The sequence below is a fragment of the Panthera tigris genome, chromosome F3, assembly GCF_018350195.1.
Source record: "Panthera tigris isolate Pti1 chromosome F3, P.tigris_Pti1_mat1.1, whole genome shotgun sequence".
Lineage (NCBI taxonomy): Eukaryota > Metazoa > Chordata > Mammalia > Carnivora > Felidae > Panthera > Panthera tigris.
The window spans coordinates 741,485-765,311 of record NC_056678.1 but is presented as its reverse complement, the minus strand read 5'-3'; the positions used below and the strand labels follow the sequence as shown (position 1 = coordinate 765,311).

The 23,827-nt window shown below is 46.9% G+C and overlaps 1 protein-coding gene across 11 annotated transcripts in view; it reads right to left on the bottom strand.

Moving 5' to 3' along the window:
* The window catches only part of DISP1 (dispatched RND transporter family member 1), a 185,922-nt gene that overhangs the window by 88,672 nt on the left and 73,423 nt on the right, over positions 1-23,827 (bottom strand). The window contains exon 1 of one of the 11 annotated variants that reach the window (XM_042976967.1): positions 10,817-11,151. The exons of the other annotated variants lie outside the window; for them this stretch is intronic. Coding sequence (XP_042832901.1) covers positions 10,817-10,862 — 46 coding nt within the window. The 5' untranslated portion in view covers positions 10,863-11,151. Of the gene's footprint in view, positions 1-10,816; positions 11,152-23,827 lie in introns of those variants that run through there. 11 annotated transcript variants of the gene reach the window in all.

Here is a 23,827-nt window from a genome sequence, read left to right as displayed (position 1 = left end):
TGTACATGATTTCCTCCATCTGGGGCTAAGGAGTCAGAACGAGGGCTATTCCCAGCAACCTTTCAAAAAGGGATAGTAACAGACTGAGAAAAATGGCAAGAGTGTGTATTTCAGTATTTAAAAATGATCACTTACTTTTAAAATAATAATATAAGCCAAGGGGACTCACTCTGTGAAGGCTCATCATTAACCCTTTCACAATTTCCCCGAAGTGCTTCCCCTGGCCTTCAACTGGACCCTGCTCCCTCAGGCTCCTCCGTGGTCAGCCGTCTCCAACCATAGCACGCTTGGCCCGTCACAATCCAGAGTGCCAGTGGGGGAGGGGCAGAGAGAGGGGAAACACAGAAGCAGAAGCAGGCTCCAGGCTGAGCTGTCAACTCACAAACCGTGAGATCATGACCTGAGCTTAACTGACCTCATGAGCCACCCAGGTGCCCATTTTTTCAAGTCATTTTTTTTTAATGAAAATTTCAAAATACACAAAACCGTGACGGTCTTGACCTTTGTTTCATGACAAATGATCCAGATATAGAAACATTCCCTTCATTTTGCACACATGGTGTAATCTCTAAGTTGGGCATTTGGGTACATTTTGCTTCATTTAAACCCGTTTCCTTTTTTGTTTTCTTAAAATTTCAGGTAGCTGACATACGGTGTAATACTAGTTTTGGACGTACCACACAGTGATCCAACACGTCCACACGTCAACCATGCTCATCACAACAGGTGCACGCCTTCACTCCCGTCCCCCCACCCCCTCCCCTGTGGTGACCAGCAGTGTGTTCTCTATAGCTAAGAGTCTGTTTCTGGGGGACCTGGGTGGCTCAGTCGGTTAAGTGTCCGACTTCGGCTCAGGTCATGATCTCCTGGTCTGTGAGTTCGAGCCCGCATCGGGCTCTGTGCTGACCGCTCAGAGCCTGGAGCCTGCTTCACATTCTGTGTCTCCCTCTCTCCCTGCCTCTCCCCTGCTTGTGTGCTCTCTCTCTCTCAAAAATAAACAGAACAAAAGACAGTTTCTTGGATTACCTTTTTTTTTTGTTGTTCACTTGTTTTGTTTCTTAAATTCCACATCCGTTTCCTTTTTTAACAGTGAAATTATTTTGTCTGCTTGCCCTGGCTTTGGCCTTGCCGGTAAGGTCGACCTTGCTTTGCTAACTGACTCTGTAGATCGGATTCCATCCCCCGTCGGAGTGTTCCACAGCCACACGCACACCTTCCTGCATCTGTTCCCCGAGAGCATTTACAGTAATCAAGTCACAGTAATCGGAGCCTGTAGCAAGTGCCAAGCCCTGGAAACCCGCAGCACGCACACTCAGGTGGTGTTCCAATAACGTAACGTTTGAATCTGCTACAGAGAGAATGGCACGTCCAGACTGTCCGCTTGCGAACGCACTTGGCTGCGAACATTTGTTCTCTCCTGGAACCCCCCCCCACTGGACTCAGGCCAAGTCCACTACGCGAGCGCGCTTGTTACCCTTGTTTGCTCCGCCGACAACAGCCGCGGCTGACCACACGCGGGAACGCGCGCCCCAGCCGCACGACCGCGCGCCCCGCTCGCTGCGCGCTCCCGTCCGCGTCCCGGGAACGCGCCCCGGGCACGCCGCCGGGGCCCACGTTTCCTGCTCCGGTTCGGGGCCTGCGGTCAGCTGGACCCGTGGCACCAGCGCCTCGGCCGGCTGCTAACCTGCTGGCGGCAGGGTGAGAGTGTTGTCCGTTCTCCCGATTTCTCCACCCGGGGAAGCGGGAAGAGACAACCGCCTCTGTTCCGCGTCTCCACCTCCCAGCACTGCCCATCTGCTCGCCTTCCCACAGCACCGTCTGGCCTCGCGGGTCCGTGCCCCTGCCCCCCCTCCCCCCCCCCCCCCCCGGCCCACTGCCCGCAGGCCTCAATATTTCTCTGTGCAAGTGTGCAAATGTGCACTTTACACACACACTCACTTGTACTCCTTCCGCCTCGCCATCTTCTCTTCCGTCCCCAACACACAAAAGCCTGGTTTCCACTCTCACCTCCTACACGGGCGGGCCTTTGACGTCAAATCTCTTCTCAGCTGCCCGACTCGACCTCCGCCTGGCATCTGACCCCACCGGCCAGTCCCTCCTTCCCGGCACACCTCGAACTCGGTTTTCTTTTTTTTTCTTTTTAAATTTTATTTTATTTATTTTTTTTTTTAATTTTTTTTTCAACGTTTTTTATTTATTTTTGGGACAGAGAGAGACAGAGCATGAACGGGGGACGGGCAGAGAGAGAGGGAGACACAGAATCGGAAACAGGCTCCAGGCTCCGAGCCATCAGCCCAGAGCCTGACGCGGGGCTCGAACTCACGGACCGCGAGATCGTGACCTGGCTGAAGTCGGACGCTTAACCGACTGCGCCACCCAGGCGCCCCTCGAACTCGGTTTTCTGAGCAGCGTTCCAGCCAGGTATTTCTTTCTTTTTCTTTTTTTAAGTTTAAGTATTTATTTTTGAGAGAGAGAGAGAGAGAGAGAGAGAGAGAGAGAGAGAGAGAATCACAAGCAGGATCCGCGCTGTCGGCAAAGAGCCTGATGTGGGGCTCGAACCCACAAACCATGAGATCGTGACCTGAGCCAAAACCAAGCGTCAGACGCCCCTGCAACCAGGTGTTTCTACCTCATGTCGCTCTCTGCCATTTCGTGGGCTTCTTGTTCCAACACCTTCCTCACACCATCCCAGCCCTCCCGTCGGAGACACTGTTCCTGAGTTTAGCCAAGTCTGACCCCAAACGCCCCGAGCCCAAGTCCTTCTCTGGAGCCTCAGCCTCTCTCCTGATCGACACGCACAAACTTCTGTCTACTGGATGTTGCCACCTGGAAATTTTCCTTCAGGCCATCCTCTGGGCCCACGTGGCCTCCATACCTGTCCCACCTTCAGAATGTTCTGGGGCCACCTCACTGCATGTGCTCCCCAGTCCGTCCTTAAGTGAGCCACGCTTCTTTGCAACACAAGACCCTCACGTGCTGTCCTTCCTTCCTGACAAAAAGGTTTCCCCTCCCTCTTCATTCCGCAAACTCCTGTTGTGGTTTAAACCGTGTCCCCCAAATGTATATACTGAAGCCCTAACCCGCAACACCCCAGAATGTGACTTCATTTGGAAACAGGGCCAATACAGAGTAATTTCTCAGGATGAGGTCATACGACTGGTATCCTTATAAAAGGGGAAGCTTGGACACAGAACAGCACAGGGAGAATGCCCGTGTAAGGATGAAGGTGGAGATAGGGTGACGAGTGTACAAGCCAGAAACCCTAAGGACTGCCAGCAAATCACTAGAAGCTGAAGAGAGGGCCCTCATCCCAGACTTGCAGTCTCCAGACTGTAAGGCAATAATTCCGTATTGTTTACGCCACCCGGTCTGTGGCCTTGATGTGGCGGCCCCTGGAGACCAGCACACCTAGCCAACATTCAAATCCGAGCTCAAATGTGACCTCCCCCAGGAATCTCTCCCGTCTCCCTGGAATGGACTAGTCCCCACCTCCTCACTTACACAGTCTCACACGACTCTACTTTTCCTGCTCGGCATTTATCATATTTATGTGTGTGATGAGTTGTACCAGCATCTTCTGTGACGCAGAGCAGCCCAAAAGATCTAGCAGATTAGCCCTCCCCATCTGTGAAGCACTGATCCCTCTCTGGAATCAGCTTCAGCACCCATTATTTACTGACTGCTTCTTCCTCCACGGACCACGACCCCAGCCTGCAGAACAGCGCCAGGTGCACGGCTGGTGTTCGAGAATTATCTGTTAAATGAACAGGCGATAAACAGTAAGAGATGTGTGTTCCACTCACTTCTGATTGTGTCTCCAGCGCAAAACGTAACAAAAAGTCGGTCATGAAGAACGAAGTGGACAATTACATAGGCTGAATAAATGAGCCTGTTTAACAATGATGGGCAGTTCCTTATAAGGAAGCTATAATCAGTTAAAAATGGTAAAAGTCTGCAGATTGTTGGGGCGCCTGGGTGGCGCAGTCGGTTAAGCGTCCGACTTCAGCCAGGTCACGATCTCGCGGTCCGTGAGTTCGAGCCCCGAGTCGGGCTCTGGGCTGATGGCTCGGAGCCTGGAGCCTGTTTCTGATTCTGTGTCTCCCTCTCTCTCTGCCCCTCCCCCGTTCATGCTCTGTCTCTCTCTGTCCCAAAAATAAATAAAAAACGTTGAAAAAAAAATTAAAAAAAAAAAAAAAAAAGTCTGCAGATTGTAATCTTCTACATACTAAAGGAAATCTCTTTTAGTAATAATACACTATTCATCATTTACTTCTGTTTTCCAGCTGATATTTAATATTTAAGAAGATTTGCCAACAGGGGACCTGGGTGGTTCAGCCGGTTAAGTGCCCGACTTCGGCTCAGGTCATGATCTCGGAGTTCATGAGTCAAGCGCTGACAGCTCAGAGCCTGGAGCCTGCTTCGGATTCTGTGTCTCCCTTTCTCTCTCTCTCTCTGCCCCTCCCCTGCTTGAGCTCTCTCTCTCTCTCTCTCTCCCTCAAAAATAAACATTAAAAAATTAAAAAAAAAGAGTACTTCTCAACAAAAGAACTCAAAATGCACAGCTCTCAGTTATGACTGATTTCAAAATGATTTAGATTCGCAGGTACAAAACTTCTCAATAGTTTGTTCCTTAAGGTTTCTGCTCTGAAACAGCAAAATAGAAGTTAAGAATTTTTTTTCAAGATTGTCAACAGTGAAAACTGTCTTCCTTTGAATATTACATATTGCTGAGGTAATGCTGGCAACATTAAGAAAAACATTTTTAGGGGAGCCTGGGTGGCTCAGCTGGCTGACTTTGGCTCAGGTCACGATCTCACGGTTCGTGGGTTCCAGCCCCGCGTCGGGCTCTGCGCTGACAGCTCGGAGCCTGGAGCTGCTTCGGATTGTGTCTCCCTCTCTCTCTGCCCCTCCCCCGCCCTGTCTCTCAAGAAAGAAACCGTGTACTCTTGAGAAGACGGTGTGTTCCACACACGTGTGCATACGGTGCACGTCCACGGAGACAATGGCTCCGTCTCGCTCACACGACGTAGCGGCCGGCACGTCACGTGCGAGGCTCACCCTAAAGCAGACACTGCCGGCGGCCTCCCTCCGCTGCGCACACGTCTCTTCGCAGCGGGTCGCTGCCTGGGGTCGGTCCAGAAAGCTGAGGATGGGGATGGTCTCGAATGAAACGACGGGTATGAAAAGCCGGCTTGCTGCTGACCCTCAGGCAGACCGGACCCACTCTGACCCACTTTGCTGACCCTCCGCTCCCGCAGCTGTGAGTTCCATAACCGACATTTCAAAGACCAAGCAGCCCAGCCCCCCGGAGAGTCCCTGCGGAAGCAGGAGCAGTGGCTGAAGAAGGGCCAGAGCAGGGTCACTCCTCCCCTACTGTGACCTCTGAGCCCCACTCCCACCTGCTAAGTTAGGAAAATGCTCTGTTTCCATCCTCAGAGACATCATTATTTTGAGCATGAAAACATTAAACACAACAGCAACGTGGTATTTTTAAGTAATAAAGCAAAGGGAACCGTCCACAAAACGAAAAGGCAGCCTACTGAGTGGGAGAAGATATTTGCAAACCATGCATCTGCTAAGGGCCTAATATTCAAAATATGTAAAGAACGCACACAATTCAACAGAAAAAAAAAAATGTGGTTTTAAAATGGGCAGACAACCCGAATAGCCATGTTTCCACACAGGACACACAGATGGCAACAGACACACGAAAAGATGCTCAACGTCACTCATCATGAGGGAGACGCCAATCAAAGCCACGATGAGATAGATACCACCTCACGCCCGCCAGCATGGCCAAGATCAACAACCCGGGAAACAACAGGTGCTGGCGAGGCTGCGGAGAAAGGGGACCCCCCGTGCACCGTTGGTGGCAATGCACACGGGTGCGGCCGCTCTGGAAAACACTGTGGAGGGTCCTCAGAAAGTTAACAACAGAACTACCCTATGACCCAGCAATCCCACTTCTGGGTACTCATCTGAAGAACATGAAAAGGCTAACTTGAAAAGATATCTGCACCCCCCATGTTCACTGTAGCACAATTTACGACCGCCCACGTGTCCACTGACCGACGACTGGATAGAGATGTGGCGTGTGTGTGTGTGTGTGTGTGTGTGTGTGTGTGTATACATGTAATATGGAATGTTACTCAGCCATAAAAAAGTATGAAACCTCGTGATCTGCAACAACATGGATGGGCTGTGAGGGCGTTATGCTAACTGAAATAAGTCAGACAGAGAAACAGAAACACCGTATGATCTCTCTTATTGTAGAATCTAAAACAGACACCCCAAGCTCAAAGGTACACAGAATAGATTGGTAGGGGCCAGGGGTGGCGGGGTGGGGAGAGGGAGTAGAGGGTAGGAGCAACGTAGTTGTTGTTTTTAGTTTAAATAAATTTTAAAAAAAGATTAAAGTTTTTTTAAAAAAAGCAGTGTGATATTTATAAATACTTAGTTCAAGAAACTATCATGCCTGAAACCAGAAAGTACCCGGGCCTGTGGACGTTAAGAGCAAAGGGAGAAGAAAACACTTTGACCAGCTTCTTTTAATCCCAACTGGTTGAGAAGTGTCCAGATGCTGTGTAATCAGAACAACCATTCAGAAGGGTGACAAGCTGGCAGGAAAATAAGGCTTATAATTCAGGTATTCAAACAAGTATTTTAAAAATGTGCCTGTCCTGACAAGCAACGTTTTAAGGTGTAGGAGGGTAACACAGACCAGCTCTCGGTTTCCAATTTCCCATTAACTTGACATCAGGGAAAAGAAACTTGGTAACTCCGTATCTCTGAACCGAACCTTCAGCCTCTGTGTTTATTTCTTCCGACTCAAAACCCTTTATTTAAAACACTCTGTGTTTATGCAGCTGTGCACCCAACCCTAAACAGGCCCCTCCCAGAAATATCTGCAAGTCGGATCTGCCGGAGCCCAGAGAATTCCAAGGGACGCATCACATCCAATCATAACTTCCCACAAGAAATCATTCTGAACAACTAATCTCGTGCTTTTAGGGAAACTAGATTAACTCCAAATAATCTCTCTCAAAACTCTTTAAGTAAACATGATATTTCAAATAACCTGTAGCTATTTTCAACTCCCTTTCGGCAAAGGCCTTTTCTTTCTAGGCTTTTCTAGGTCAACTGATTGGCCCTACGTGCGCAGAGGTCGCCTAGAGTCACGGTGCTTCAAAGAAAACGCAACCTAAGATGGTCTGAAATCAGCTCTGACATCAAAGTACACCGGCTTCCTCCACCTCTGGGCTGCCGGCCGGGCCTGTGCAAGTCCAGCAGCTTCAAAGAGCAGCCTCCTGGCTAGTTAATCCTCCCGGAGGAAGAAAGGCAGGTTTTATTTACCAGGGAGATGCAAACACGGTCTTCTTACAGTCGGTGCAGCTTCCTCTGAACCCCAGCTTTAGTGTGTCGATTTCTTCGACGTGATTCTAAAGCACACGGTAGGTCCGCACACATTTCCTGAACGCGCCGGGGCCTGAATCGTCAGCCAACGAAACAAGTGCTAACGGTCAGCTGTGGCAGCTGTCCCCGCCGCTGGGCTCCCCGTCTCCCGGCAGCCAATACTCAGGGTCCCTGCCCCCGCCCCGTCTGCCATCAGCATCAGGAAACCATGGAGGGGAGACACGAGAGGAGCCTGAGTGTCAGCCCCATCAGCGGGCCGGAGAGGGATCGCCGAGTCTCTGCCCCGTGTCCCCACGGCCACGATGGCGGGGGCTCCGGGTGCTACATCGCACGCAGCAGCTCTCGCCTAAACGTCGCCTCCCAGGTCGCCCTCTGCAGGGTTTTCAAACCTCTTCACTGGGCAGAACACCAGAACATCACGGTACTCTTTATGAAATACCAGGCGGACTCCACATGACGTGGCATAAAACGGGATATATTTAATTCCGCAACATATTAGGAGTAATTTCATTGCAGAAGATATTACCGTGTATATATATCTTTAACAAAACTCATCCAAGGGCCTATATATCACAACAAAAAACAAGTGTATCAATTTTGTATGATCATTTCAAGGTCTTGCATTAATAATAAAACTTCCATTTGTCTTTCCAGCTAATGTTGACTAACAAAAAGAACAGATACGAATAATTTATAAGAGAAAAACTAGAAACTGAGCAAATTCTATGCATTTAATTGATTTCTCAGTGAACCTGGAATAGGCTCATCCAGAAGAGTTTACTGGACTCAGCAGATACACACCCAGGCGGCTTGTGGGCTGTCAGAGCGCCACGAAGCTTGATTTGAGACCTGTAACGGCCCGGGAGACCGAAACAGGACATGGGGCACCCGGAAGGCACCCCTAGCCGCGCCCCCACCAAGCTCCCCGCCGAGCCTCTCCAGGGAGGCAGACCCAGTCCCTGGCCCTGTGCAGGCCACAAACAGCCACAGCGACTCCCTCCTTAGCCCAGGATGAAGGGAAACCTGGGTTCCCACAGGCCCCTCCAGGGTGCAGCAAGGTGTCAGATCTACGTGATGTCGGTCCCCTCTTCATGGGTCATGAGTGTCCAACAGAGTTTTCCAGAGGCTACACGATGCGCCATATTGTGACAGAGGGAGTGGAATGAGTGTAAAAGCAGAGAGAAAAATCCACTGTCTTCTAGTGAACCAGACATTAAAGAGATTTGTAAACAATGTACAATAATGCCACTCTTCTAATTTTTCTTTTGGGAAATACAGTTATTTTTCATGAAATATGTTATTTATGTTAACATGCAATAGTTTGATCTTTTTAATGAATTCATGAATATTTTAAAATTCTGTTTTAATTCCTGCTGTGGTTAACGACTGATGGCTGTAACTCATATAAACAGAAGCTCCTTGAGATCCTCCACCAATTTTAAGAGTGTCAAAGGTGCCACGGAGCGCAAAGTCTGGGCACTCGGGCTCAAAGACCGAGAAAAGCGGGGCCCCAAGCAGGCAGGCTAATCCGTGTACGCTCACCTCTAACAACTGCTTTCTTCCGAAGACCCTTAGAACCCTCACGAACCGGGACTAGGTCAACTCCATTTACTTAATGTAATAAACTAGCCGGTCACCTCAATTCTAGGGTCCCTTGCCCTCTGTTTCGGGGAGGGGAGGGACGCTGTGTCACCACAAACATTTACTTCCAAGTGAAGGGCCCCCAATTCCAGCTACGCTACATCAAGGGAATCACAGTCTCTCAGTGTCAGATACCCTGCAAACACCCTAAGGAGAGCTTCATTTAGTTCGAGTGGCAAACCATTAACATCTGCCCTCAGTGTTTTTTCAAAAGAAAGCCATTTCTTCTCTGCTCCATAGCAGTGAAATCTAAACTTTCTTCTTCCACCCTTTATGGGTAAAGTACCCTTGAGCACATACCCTCGATTTACAATATAAATTACAGAGATGTACTTCTATACCAAAAAATTAATTAAGAAAAAACAAATCAGAAAATTTAACAGGATAATGTAAATAATACATTATTCTCTTTCATTTATTGGTAGTTCAAAAACTGTTCCACTAAAACATTTTTTATTTATTATTTATATATGAATATAGTGAGAGCAGTGTTAACATACGTATATATTTTTTAAAACTTCTGGTCCTGGGGCACCTGGCCGGCTCAGTCAGTAGAGCAGGCAATTCTTGCTGTCAGGTCGTGAGTTCAAGCCCCACGTTGGGCGTAGAGCTTACTTAAACAAAACAAAACAAAACAAAACAAAACAAAACAAAACTCTGGTCCTAATTTTCGTTTATTTAGGTATCCGTGTCAGTGGCTGTCACAATGGGGGTGGGGGGGGGGGGAAGTCTCACAGATAAAATGTAGATCAAATGGAAGAAGGACATCCTTAGCTGCAACACCAAATTATGACGCTCGTCTGTCGATTCTACCAATTAGTTGTTGGAGGCTTGTCTTCACGTTAATTTAAAATGTTAATTGTTACATGTGTTGAGTTCGATAGCTAATAACATCATACAACATGCAGAGTGAAATTAACCACTCCTAACAGGCGCATGTCTAGTAAGTACAAGAACTAGGACCGAAAGCCAGAAAATACAATTTCAAAGTCGTGCAGTAACTCTCATGACTCAACGTGGGACCCACGGCCAACTACATCTGCCGGGAGCTTGGTATAAGCGCAGATTCCCAGGCCCCCGTCCACATCTACCGACTCTGATTCTGCTTTTTAACTAAATCCCCAGATGATCTGTACACATAATGAAATTGAAAAGCACCCATTAAAAAATCACTTGAATGCCTGGTATCTAAGAACGCTAAACATCGGACTACAGACACTCACTAGAGAATTCAACTTCACTCAAATGGCCTGGTATCTAGACATCCTTAGAAGCCTGGAATGTCTTCTATCTGACAGAGTCTGAGACGCATACTACCTGTGTCTCTAGATTGTTGTTTCTTACCACGATAGCTCACCAGACAAGTGCACACACAGTCTGCACCAGTGAGGCTTTCTAGGGACAAGCTTCCATAAAATCATGATTTATTACTATCCTAGTCTCTTATATCGCACATCAATGTAGGAAATGGCCATTGTACCTTCTGCAAAACCGCCAAGAACCTCCCTAGAAGGTGAACTACTCAAAGGCACGAACAGCGTCTTCGTTATTCGGCCTCATGAGGAAGCAGTATGGGGCCTCAGGACACAGCAGCAACACAACTTGCTTGTTAAATGGATACGTGCAAGAACGAGATCAGCTCTCACCTGGGTGCCGTGTGCAGGCATTGTGACGAACACTGCATGTATGTTTTCATATCGTCACAACAACCCTTGGAAGTACAGGCTCAGAGGTGGAAAGGGACCTACCCGACATTACATACCTGGTAAGAGACTGGGTTTAAATTCAGGTCTGACTTCAAAGCCCATAAGCTACACCGTCGGTTCTGAACAAGGTGAGTATCGGAATCATCTGGGGACCCAGATTGTGGAAACAGATTCCCACCTTGGGAGCGGATCTTTGTGTACTGCTCTTTTAGAACCGTGACGTTTCACATATTCAATCAGTGAAACCCCAACGGTTGTAACCCACGGTTACAAACAGTAACCGTGACCCTAACTGTATCCTAAGTGAGTAACAACCATACTAAAGGAAGTGGGGGAAGGAACGAACCCAAGTAAACTCTGGATGACACTGTTTGGAATAAACGCTGTAAGACGAAAGAAAAAATAACTACACAAATACTATATGCTACTTAGTATATTCATTTTTATAAGTTTTTTTTGTTTGTTTTTTGTGTTTTTGTTTTGAGAGGGAGAGAGAAAGCATGCACATGAGCAGGGAAAGGCAGAGAGAGAGAGAAAGGGAGGGAGGGAGGGAGGGAGGGAGAGGGAGGGAGAGAGAATCCCAAGCAGGCTCTGCACTGTCAACACAGAGCCCCACGTGTGGCTGAAACTCACGAACCGTGAGATCATGACCTGAGCCGAAACCAATGGTCAGAAAGAAGCTTAACCAATGGAGTCCCCCAGGCGCCCCAGTGAATTTATTTTTCACAGGGGTAAACGGCCATTCCGAAACTACTTGACGTTCAAGGTTTCTCAACATCGGCACTGCTGGCACTGTGGTCCATTTCATTCTTCGTCCTGTCCTGTGCGTGCAGGCGGTCCCCTACTCACTAGACGCCATTAGACTCCCCCACCTGAGTTGTGAAGACTGAAAATGTCTCTATACATTGCCAAATGGCCCTCTGGGGACAAAACTGCCTCCAGGTAGAGTCACTGCTCTTTGTGTACACACGGTGTGAACAAGTAAAATATATTACAGACAGTGGGAGCCAAGTTTCTCGCTGCCGGAGAAAAGGGTCACAAGTAAGAGAAGGGGGAAGGTTAGGAAGAACCGTGTCCTACTGGATCTGAGTCAGAGATAAGAACTCACAAACTCACGGTTGTGTGTGTGTAAATATACACAGAGAGAGATACGTGTATCTCAACAGGTACAGAAACAGATGTGTGCACGCAGACGTGCTGGCACACGCATGTGTGCTTACTAGCCCTGTGCACGCCAAGGGCCTCCAAGCACTAACACCCCAGCAGCAAGGAGCACGTTCGGCCCCCGACCTTGCTTTCTAACACCATCTTCTGGTAAAAGAAACCCGGGACCCTTGGAACTTGAGAGCCACTGCAGGTAAAACTAAGACGAGCCTGGAGCCTGGAATATCTTGTGATGATTCAAAGCATGTACGTGCTAGAAAAAAAAGGAAATGTGGAGGGGCGCCTGGGTGGCTCAGCCGGTTAAGCGCCCGACTTCGGCTCAGGTCACGATCTCGCGGTCCGTGAGTCCGGGCCCCGCGTCGGGCTCTGGGCTGACGGCCCGGAGCCCGGAGCCCGCTTCCGATTCTGTGCCTCCCTCTCTCTCTGCCCCTCCCCCGTCCATGCTCTGTCTCTCTCTGTCCCAAAAATAAATAAATAAATGTTAAAAAAAATTCTTTTTAAGGAAATATGGAAAGAAGACAGGAGCTCCCAGCAGGAAGGTGAGCAAGGGACGGCGATGGACGGAAACCCACAAAACAAATACTCGCGGGGACACAGGAATATAAACAAGTAAGTGAGGGAAAGGGGCAGTTCTTACGGTGGCTTCCCAACTACTGAAAGTAGACGGAGCAGTAAAAATAGAAAATCAAGCCAATTCCATAGTGACGCTTGTTGCACAGAAGAGTCCCAACCCTGATGAGAAGAGCAGGGTATTTGAAAGCCGAATCACTGATGCTCCTGAATGCAGCAAGGGTTACTATGGTACTTCCGCCTCGAGGTAATTTTTGTTGAGAAACAGGGTATTTGCAAAGATCTCCTCACGAGATGCTGAGTAACAAAGGAAAAAAATAGTTACTTTACAGAGTAAAATCGCTGTGCAGAAACATTAAGTAATCAAAGTTAATACCATCGGTAACAAGACTTACTGACATCATACACCCCCTGATGTGATGTACTGACACGTGCACAGCTCTCTCCTGTGGCATAAGCTCAATACAGTCATGAGAAAACACCACACGTGCCCAAATTGAGGGACACTGACCAAGAAACTAAAACTCGCTCTTCAAAATTACCAAGGTTGCGGAAGAAAGAAACTGAAGAGCTATGAGCACATGTTGCAAGAGACCAGGAAAGCAAGACCATTCAGTGCAGCGTGGGATCCTAGATCAGACCCTGGGCCACAGAAAGGATATAAATGGGAAAACTGGCAGAATTCAAACAAGGCTTAGAGATCAGTTAATAGTATCGTGATAGTGTTCGTTTCCTTGTTTTAACAGTTGGGCTACAGTCTCATCGGGTTACAGGAAGAAAAGCTGGGTGAAGAGTCAAGGGGAACTCTCTGAGTTCTCTGAAGGTTTAAAATTATTTTGAAATAAAAACTTGGAGAAATAAAGGCCCACACGAAGGAATAAGAATTCCAGGGAACGGAGACCTAGGAAGTTGTTATTTTAAAAAAAAATTTTTTTAATGTTTATTTATTTTTGAGAGAGAGAGAGAGAGCGTGAGCGGGGGAGGAACAGAGAGAGAGGGAGACACAGAATCGGAAGCAGGGTCCAGGCTCCGAGCTGTCAGCACAGAGCCCGACGCGGGGCTCGAACTCACGGACCGCGAGATCGTGACCTGAGCCGAAGTCGGACGCTTAACCGACTGAGCCACCCAGGTGCCCCAGAATTGGGCTCGAGTGATTCTGATGCGGTCACCTAACAGGGGTTTAGAAGCCTGAATCAGCAACCAGAATTTAGACAAAAGGGTACCAGACGAAACACTGATCATTTGCTGAGAGCAGGTCCTCGACGGCAACGCCGAGATGCGGAAGGCAGGACGGGTCCCCGCCTTCACAGAGCTCCACTCTGGAGGGGAGGCTTCCCCCACGGTCAGAGTCCCCCCCTCCACACAAAGTGGGACTGCCTCCACGGCTGTGCCATCCACGTACTCTGTGTCTGCCTACTTGTAAGTGAAACCAGCAGACTGCCCAGTCTCCTCGTGTGAACACAGAACCGAAACCCTACAGGGCGCACATTTCCGGAGCCTTGACTGCCTCTCGCAAGCAGATGTACAACTACCCATGCACAATTAACAGACCTGTGCACACGTACGGCTGAGCAGCCACGGCACGGGACTCTGGTGATCGTCCATCCCTGCGCCACAAACACAGGGTCTTTATTCTGGAAAACGTAACGTTTCTATAAAAAGCTCTGTACGTATGTACACCCTTGGTTTCTGCTGCAACTGTATTTAAGTCTTTTAAATTATTTTCTTATCATAAATGTTTATGCTTCGAACGACCGGGTCGGAGGGTAGGAATGTACTTAAGGTACGTTTACAAGTGTACTTTTAGAATTACACGATCAAGCTGTGCTCTGCACCCCTCAACCTGACGAGTACCGGGCCTTATCTTCTTCAGAAAACAACATGAAATTACTCTCCTGTCCTATTTTAACGCGCCTTTCTTTAGTTCATGGTACTATCCCACAAGTCTTTTTTGCTATACGGATACACAGACCTTTCCTAAAGGCTGGTCCGATCAGAATCTTACTGAAGTCTTTACATGTGACAGACCTCAACATTCTTTCTGAAAAAGTCTTGTGAAAAGTGTATCCTTTTTCTCTTCTCTAATAACATTTTTAACTTCTCCCCATGTATTAACTTCTGAATATTTACAGATACCCTATGCTGGCGTCTAACACGTTCTCAGTTGTGGCATCGTTTGTTTGCGGCAGGTGTGACCTCTCACAGGAAGATAAGTTTATATGATTCCACAAAATGTCTTCTCTGTTCTCAAATTCCACGCAAAACCAAATCAGACAAGTGGGAAACGGCCTAAAAGTGAAATATTTAGGAAGTTTTAAAACTAGAAGAAAGGAAACATACAGAGAATATTCTTCTCCATTCACAAAGTTACAAAGAGAAGACTTTAGTCCCGTTACATTAACCTGCAAATCTGCAGTATTTCTTCTTCCCTCTCTGGACAAAGATACTTTTAAATGTAATGCAGGCAAGACAAAACCCCACGAAACTCAAATCTGCTCCTTCTGCCTCTGTTGCAGGGTTCTTCCAAATTCCTGCCGTTCCCAGGATACGACACTAGAGAGAGAAAAAGCTCCTTTGTGCTGCAGGTGACTGGAATAGCCATCTAGTAGTAAAGGAAAATTCACACGCCTGCAAGGAGGAATTAAATTTAGAGGCTAAATCGTGAAAGATGAGGAAAATGTTATAATATTTATTTGCAATCTTATGTGATTTGCAATGTACAAGTTTTTTATCTCACAATATGAACACATGTGGTAAAGAGATCATAATGGAAAACATTAAGAAATCCTGAAACTTCTCCACATCAGTCTCAGAAAGAAATCAGACAGGTTCCTCGTATGTTCACGTAGCAAAGCTCCTTTAAAGATTTGCCAAGATTCTAATTCTATAGAAAAGAATGTATTTGCTGTTTTTCTAAATGCTAATTGTTAAAGTCCTCACCTCAAAACTTCTTTTTTCTTCTTTTAAGATTTTATTTTTAAGCAATCTCTATACACAGTGTGGCGCTTGAACTCACAACCCCGCGATCAAGAGTCCCATGCTCTGCTGACAGGGCCAGCCAAGCACCTGTCAAAATTTCCTTTTTAACTGCCTTCTTTTTTTTTTTCTCATTTTTTTTAATGTTTATTTTATTTTTGAGAGACGGAGACAGCACGTGAGTGGGGGAGGGGCAGAGAGAGAGGGAGACGCGGAATCCAAAGCAGGGTCCAGGCTCCAAGCTGTCAGCACAGAGCCCGACATTAGGCTCGAACCCACGAACCGAGTTAACTGCCTTCTTAAATGTTTTAATTTGTCCAAACATTCTCATTCCATGTGCACAGGTTGAATACACAAACACACATAAGCATTTATGAAGGTGCTCACTCAAAAATCTGTTCCAGGGGCACCTGGGTGGCTCAGTCAGTTAAGAGTCTGACTTCGGCTCAGGTCATGATCTCAGGGTCTGTGAGTTCAAGCCCCGTGTCGGGCTCTGTGCTGACAGCTCAGAGCCCGGAGCCTGCTTCGGATTCTGTGTCTCCCTCTCTCTCTGCCCCTCCCCCACTTACACTTTGTCTCACTCTCTCTCTCAAAAAAAAAAAAAAAAAAATGAATAAACATTAAAAAAAATTTTTTTAGGGGCACCTGGGTGGCTCAGTCGGTTGAGCGTCCAACTTCAGCTCAGGTCATGATCTCACACCCTGTGAGTTCGAGCCCCACGTCGGGCTCTGTGCTGACAGCTCAGAGCCTGGAGCCTGTTTCAGATTCTGTGTCTCCTTCTCTCTCTGACCCTCCCCCATTCATGCTCTGTCTCTCTCTGTCTCAAAAACAAACGTTAAAAAAAAAATTTTAGGAAAAGGAAAAAACAAGTTTTTAAAAAGAACATTTAATTAAAGGTTTTGCTTTCAAAAGTAAGTAAACTTATAAGAAGTGTAACGTTGTATTTCCACATGACTGTGGAGTCTACAAAAACGCTTTATCCGTAACGTGCTGTAGCGCTCATTATAAACCCCACCTCTCCTCTGGGGTTTCTGTGCTGAGAAGATCGGGGCACACCATATAGCCAGCTCCTGCCCGAGACCTTCCTGTAACACCCACTGTGCCTCCTTGTGAAGCCACATGTCCATAAGTATAACGGAAGCCCAGTGCACCTTGGACCAACCAAAGCATTAAATTTAAAGACTCCTGATTAGAAATGAATAAAAAGCATTAGCCAAAAAATATGAAGTTAAAAAAAATTAATACGAATTAATTTACTCAAAACTAAATTACATTCAGATCACAGCACTCTGATGCTGCTTCAACCTTCACCTAGGCTAGCTTTAAGACTGCAACACCCCTGGGGCGCCTGGGTGGCTCAGTTGGATGAGTGTCCGACTTCGGCTGAGGTCACGATCTCACGGTTGAAGAGTTCAAGCCCTGCGTCGGGCTCTGTGCTGACAGCCTGGAGCCTGCTTCAGTTTCTGTGTCTTCCTCTCGATCTGCCCCTCCCCCACTCATGCTCTGTCTCTGTCTCAAAAATAAATATAAACATTAAAAAAAAAGACAAAGAGATATTTTTATTTATATTTATATAAAGGTGTGTGGGGTGACAAGGTGGGGTGACCTTTCCAGAGGACAACACGGTGGGGTTTATTAATATCTTTATTACACCTTTAAAAATACCTTCTAACCCAGAAGTCCCATTGCCACAGTTTACCCTGTGACTAACCTAAAGTTCATCAAAATAACAGAAACAAGTACCGTCTGTGGATTCAAGGAGGAGGAGGAAGAGAAGGAGAAAACAGGAACAAATTCTCCATCAACAGGGAACCAGTTATATAAAGGTCCATTCCCATAACAGAATTTTATGGTAAACGTTTATTTAAAAATGTTGCTCGTTGTACTTCTCTGGTTGTTGTTTTGTCTTTTTTTTTAACTTACACTTGAAGTCCTTGGTTCTTTCCTTTCCCCCTGGTTTTCAGACTGAGTTGGTTCCTTAGCACCCTTTAAATGGGACGATGAGGAATGAGATTTACTTCTTTTAATAACCAGTGTCTGAAGCCCAGGCCCCCACCTTCTCTCCTTCTGCTCTATTTCTGGCCGCCCCTTCGTTGCTGGAAGAGGCCCCTGAAATGCCTCAGAAACCAAGGGGAGCAGGTCCACCGCACCGACAAAGTCATTTACTGATCACCCACCACTGGACGCACGGCGTGGAGCTTTGGGCAGACTAGTAAACCCTCAGCAGGTGTCTGTTTAACTCATTAATGTGTGGAAAACACTTAAAACATTAATGTATTAAACATTTCGTCTGGCGGTGAGAACAGGTGGGCCTATCACTGGTTATTTTGGCAACGGTGGTTATACCTAAAGGAACCCATTCAAAATACCGTTAAGTTCCTTGGTATTTTTTACTATCCATTTTAGGCTTTAACTTCGTTGTCTGCAGAACAGCGTAAACTGAAGAATCTATGCAGCAAAGCACTCTTACTGTGTTTAAAGATGGTGACCTTCAAGGTGAACAGCTACCGGCAAAAAGCACTAACAGAGGACCAGAACTCTTTTCCGATCACATGGATGATGAGAAAGACTACCCACTGGTTTGTGGATGCAGCTTCTGCCTCTGAATTCTCGTCTCGTTTGAAGCAACGACCTAAACGGACTCTTCTGGGCCACCCAGCTACCAATTTGTAGGACTTCCTGACAACGTCCCATGTTTACAGCTGCTTCCGAGCCGTCCTCCCAGAGCTTCTTCTGCTCACCCTGATGTTAAGGGACTCCGGTCTACCAGTGTCCTCACTGACTGCCCTCCTCACACCCCAAGTTACCCAACGGAGCGTTCAGAGCGCTGCAGAGCCGGCCGTGCCTGGTCTTCAGTCCTGTTGGGCACCGGCCCTTCCCCTGGGACTTCCACTCCACCCCCGGCCTCCTCGGCCTCCTCTCGGGAACTCCTACTGGCCTTGCGCCCTCCTGCAGCACTTCCGGGCTGTTCCTTCGGGCTGGACCCCTCTGTCCCGTCTTCTGCACTGAGCTCCTGCTTTTTCTTCAAAGCCCAGCCCTCAGGCATGTCTCAGGGAAGAAGGGAATCACAGTGCCTTGCACTTGTCCTTAAGACACAGATTACAGGTGTCACTTACACGTGTCTGACTGATAGCTGACCCTCTGTCTCCGCCACCAGACTCTAAAGTTACGTGAGGGCACGGACAATGTCCGCTGTTGCTCCGACAGTATTTATTCCCAGCTGTTGGAACTTCTGCACCAACAGTTATAAAAGGCACTTTAGGTAAGCTCTTAATTCCTAACAAAGTATCATAGAGATATTATTACCCCTATTTAATTTTTTTTAGTGTTTACGTATTTATTTTGAGGGGGGAGGGGGGGGGAGGGGCAGGGGCGGGGAGCGACAGGGAGACAGAATCCCAAGCAGGCTCTGTGCTGTCAGCACAGAGTCCGACCTGGGGCTCAAAGTCATGAACCGTGAGATCATGACCTGGGCCAAAACCAAGAGTGAGAGGCTTAAGCGACGGAGTCACCGAGGCGCCCCGTCCCTGTTTTAGAGATGAGGTCACGAGCTCGGAGAGGTAAAGCCACCAGCACAGAGAGGAAAAACCAGCGTCTCTGCCTCCAGAGGCCACACTCTCTCTCCCTCTCCTGCTTTTACAGGATCTCCACATACTTACCTCATTCGTGTGCATGGGAAACGTTTCAAACCAAGGAGAGAGACAGACTAACACGGCGCGTGGCCCTGCCCTCGCCTCCCAGCTTTATGAAAATGTCTGAATGTTGTCTTCCTGCCCGTTTTTCTTCATGAACTATTACAGGCAGTGGGTTCCCCTGCGGAACAGAACAGACTGGGACCCCATTCCCTTTCTTCGCTCCGAAGAGGTGACCGCTCTCCTGAACCAGGGTTTTCATTCCCAAGCACGTCTTACGCCAGGCCGCCGCGTGCGTCCATACACAACAGGTGAGCTGTTCTGCGCTCCCTCAGACCTTCTGTAAGTGCCGTCCCATCACGTCCGCCGGTCCGAAACGTCCGCTCGCTGCTGCTTCTGAGACCTAGCTCACACACAGCTCTGCTGGACAGTCAGGAGTTTTGGTGTTTTACAACTACGCCCGCGCCCTAATGGACTTCCTCGCGTCTGTCTCCTCAACACGCGGAGACGATTCTCCAGCGTACAGCTGACCTTGAACGACACGGGTCTGAACTGCACGGGTCCGCTCACACACAGGTGCCTTACGGGGCCAGAACCGTGAGGACATTTCCTGTTCCTTACGATGTTCTCAGTCATAGTTTCTTCTCTCTAGCTTACTTTATTGTAAGAGTACAGTATACAACACATATACAAAATATGTGTTAATTGACAAGTTACTGGTAAGGCTTCCGGTCAACTATTAGTAGTCAAGTTTTTTGTTGTCACAAGTTATACACAAACTTCCGACTGTGTGGGAAGTCGGCGCCCCCAACTCTTGCACTACTAAGAAGTGAGGTCGCCGGCAAGAAGGGTCCGTGGGCAAAACTGCTCACCAACGTGCGGGAACCTGCTTGACTTGGACTCTATTAAAGATGAAACATCTACATCACATTATCTACTCCACTCCTGCCCCATCATCACCGATCGACCTCCCCACAGACACGGAGCAAGTGATAAAGGTTTATGAAATAAAGCAAGTACCTAAACCAGGAAATTCATTAAACGTTTGTTCTCTTTCAGACACTATCCTAAGAATTTTAAGTAAAAAATACCTTTTCATTCTCACGACAACCTAAGAGGTCATTATCCCCTTCTGCTCTCTGACAGACCACGTCAGACGGACAGGTGACTTTCCTTTTCAGAATTCTCCTGGCTATGTTCACATATTTTTTTTCTTCCAGGCAACTTCAGCATCATGAACGTATCTTAAAATGCGACATCAAGAGCCCTTCATTTTAATTCACAATAACAAGCATCTAACAACTGTTTTCTGACGCTATTTCCTGCTTAAATAGTCTTTGGCCCTTTAAGAAGCCACACGAAACTCATACTGTTTTTAGGCTCCACGGATATGGAGGGGGTGGGGGCGTCAAAAGAGACTTAGAGTGACGTACATTCTATATTTTAATATTTTCAACACAGAGACAAAAAAAAAACAGACATCTACACACACACCCTTAGTTGGAGATCATGCAAAAAAGGTAAATTTAAGGCCCTCCATGAGTGCAAGGCCCAAAGCTAAATAAATGCCCCAGCAGCCCACCCCATAAAAAGCCCAGGATTCTCTCCCCCCCTTTCTATTTCCACCGCACCCTCCGCAAAACCAGGAAACCACAGTGATGGTTTTGATGGTCGAGCCCTCACTCAGAGCTGTGTTCACCGCGGGCAGCAGCGGGATGAAGGGCTCTTGTAACAACTTCATCTGAAAAGCTACTGTGTGAATTTAGTTACTTGCATCTCAAAAGGTACAAAGACCAAGGAGAAGACGAGACCTCTGTGTTTTTCTCTGTATTTGTTCCACCCTGTGTAATTCATTTGGTTCTTTTATAGCCAAAATCAACTAACCCTTAAAGTTATGAGCTTCTAGATCAGCCGGTCACAGTTTCCACAGGCTTTACTAGCTCCTTGGAGAGAAAGAACCCCTGTTGACATGCTTGCTTGAATCAGGTCTTGGTTACACTCTCGTGGTCTTCTAAGATACTAATTTTGTGCTACTTTAATGAAAAAATGAAAGTCTGCCACGAGACCAACCGATGATAGCACACAGACCTTAGCCAAGAAAAGCATTAGTATTTTGTTTTCTCTGTCCCAAATACACTCAAATTGTTCCTGGTATTTTTCTCGGGAGTTTTAAAATTGACTAGTTTTTAAGTTTTATGTCAATAATGGCTGTGTTAGTACTACATAAAACCTATGACTAACAAACGTCCAGAAAATATTTACATTCAAAAATATCTTTCTTTTATTAGTAACTGTGATTTAAAACAAACATCTTAGGACCTGAGGCGTCCCTGGTGTTGGAAAATTACAAGGGTATCTGCACTTAGATGGGGTGTTGAAGACTCAGGGTCTTAGAATTTAAGGAAATCTGCAAAATGCAAACAGTTTATTTTGTTCTCTTTCTAAATAAAAATTGCAATTCCATCATGCAATTCGTTTCTTGACAAAAGGAAGGTTTGAGTCTTAATTGAATCATGGGTGTTAGAATTTATTAGCCTTGGTTTCACATGGAAACAATATTCATCTTTCATTAGTAAATATACTATAGTAATCAGCTTATTGCTAAATACAACAGATTATGAAGTAAAATAAGACGAAAATGCTTAGAATCAAGAATATAAGCATTTGGAAACTTTGATCGTAGGGGAAAGCACATCTGAAAATTATCCTCACGATGTTCCTTTCTGAATATGCTGTTACTGAAGAATTTTAGCGCATTAGAAACCATCCAAGTCAGCCAGTCAGGAGTCAGGTAATCTGGGTATTTCTTCGATGGGAAAGCGCACTAGCTGACTTCGATTAAAAAAAAAACAAACAAACAAACCAAAAACCCACTACCAACAACAACTCTGCTCCAGCAGCTCATACGCTAAACTTGGGGTTCCATGGCCCCTGCATACAGACGGCATACAAATTCATGAAGTATCCCGTATTTTAAAGCATCATAAATACACCAATGCTATCGGCTGATTTTAATTTGTATTTGTTAGGTATTGTGAATAGCAAAAGTAATAGATGCTTCTCGTAAGGAGGTAAGCAACATAACCATAAACAAAGAAACAGTTACCAATGTTTCCAAATCCCACTCCCCGAGACAATCGGTGCTCACAGCCTGACTACCCCTCCGGGCTCGTTCACATCACCTACAGAAACATCTCACACACAGCCCACGCGTACGTGTTCTACGTGTGCCTGTAAGCCCACATTCCTCATACGTAGAGACGTGTTCCATGTAACGTATAACACACACGAGCAGGGTCCTCTCTCATTTTTGAGAACGTGACACATACTGCTCTGCACCGCACATACTCACTGCCGTCCCGGTGATGCCTTTCGTCCGCAGACGCAGAGCTCACGCCATCTCTCTCGGGCCCGCGGAACTGCTCGGTGTGGACGCAGCCTCCTTTATGCCCCGCGCTTTTCACCCGCCCTTCTCTTGATGGGTACGTCCCCCTCCTCAAGTGTCCGCCGACCCCCGACCCTTTCCCCGTAGGCTCCCTCTCGTCAACCCTCTGCGACAGACACACACCGTGAGCACGAGCAGGGAGAGAAAAGCTGCTTTGCTAAACCACTTTAACGTGTACGGCTGCCCCTCAACGTCTCCTATTCTGACACATCCAATGCACCGCCCAGGTAAGCTGCACGTCAAGACACTAGCTTAGGTCACCTGGTAGTCAGAGGTCTAGGGTTTACAAGAAAGGCACACGGGACAGGGAACCACAGCCCCCAGGCTCTAGGTGCAGTTCTGACGTGAAGCACCTACAGGACCCTGAGAAGTGACATCACTACTTGGATGGGTTTCCTCCTCTAAATAAGGAACTGCTTGAGCTGGACAATGTCTAGTCTGTTCACACTGAATCAACGATTCTATATTGCTCAATGAATGCAGACTTTATGACAGTCCAGAGAGGATAACTTACTAAAAGAACTTTTGAATAACTTCCACAAAAGGGTTTACTAACAAATTAAACAGTGCAAAAATATTGAAAGAAAAAATATTTTAACCACTCAAGAAAGCAAAATGTTTAAGTACTTCCATAACATCATTATAATTACCTATTTATAAATAATATGCTAATCACAACTGTAATGGTCATTTTATGGAAGCAGTGTAACTAAAAATCGCATAGTATACATATTTGGCTCAGTTCCAATTACTACAGATCTTGAAAATAATAAAATGAATGTTTTAAAAAGCGTAGTAAGTGGCTGAGCCTGGGTGGCTCAGTTGGTTAAGCATCCAACTCTTGATTTCAGCTCAGGTCATGATCTCGTGGTTCGTGAGTTCGGTCCCCACATCAGGCTCTGCACTGACGGTGTGGAGAATCCCTGCTTGGGATTCTCTCTTTCCCTCTCTCTCTGCCCCACCCCCTCTCAAAATAAAGAAACTTTGTTTTAAAAGTATATCTCACCGTGGTTTTGATTGGTATTTCCTTGATGATGAGTGATGTTGAGCATCTTTTCATGTGTCAGAATGGCTAAAATTAACAACTCAGGCAACACTAGATATTGGCGAGGATGCGGAGAAAGGGGAACCCTCGTGCGCTGCTGGTGGGAATGCAAACCGGTGCAGCCGCTCTGGAAAACAGTGTGGAGGTTCCTCAGGAAATTAAAAATAGAACTACCCTACAACCCAGAAATTGCACTACTAGGTATTTATCCAGAGCGTACAAAAATGCTAATTGG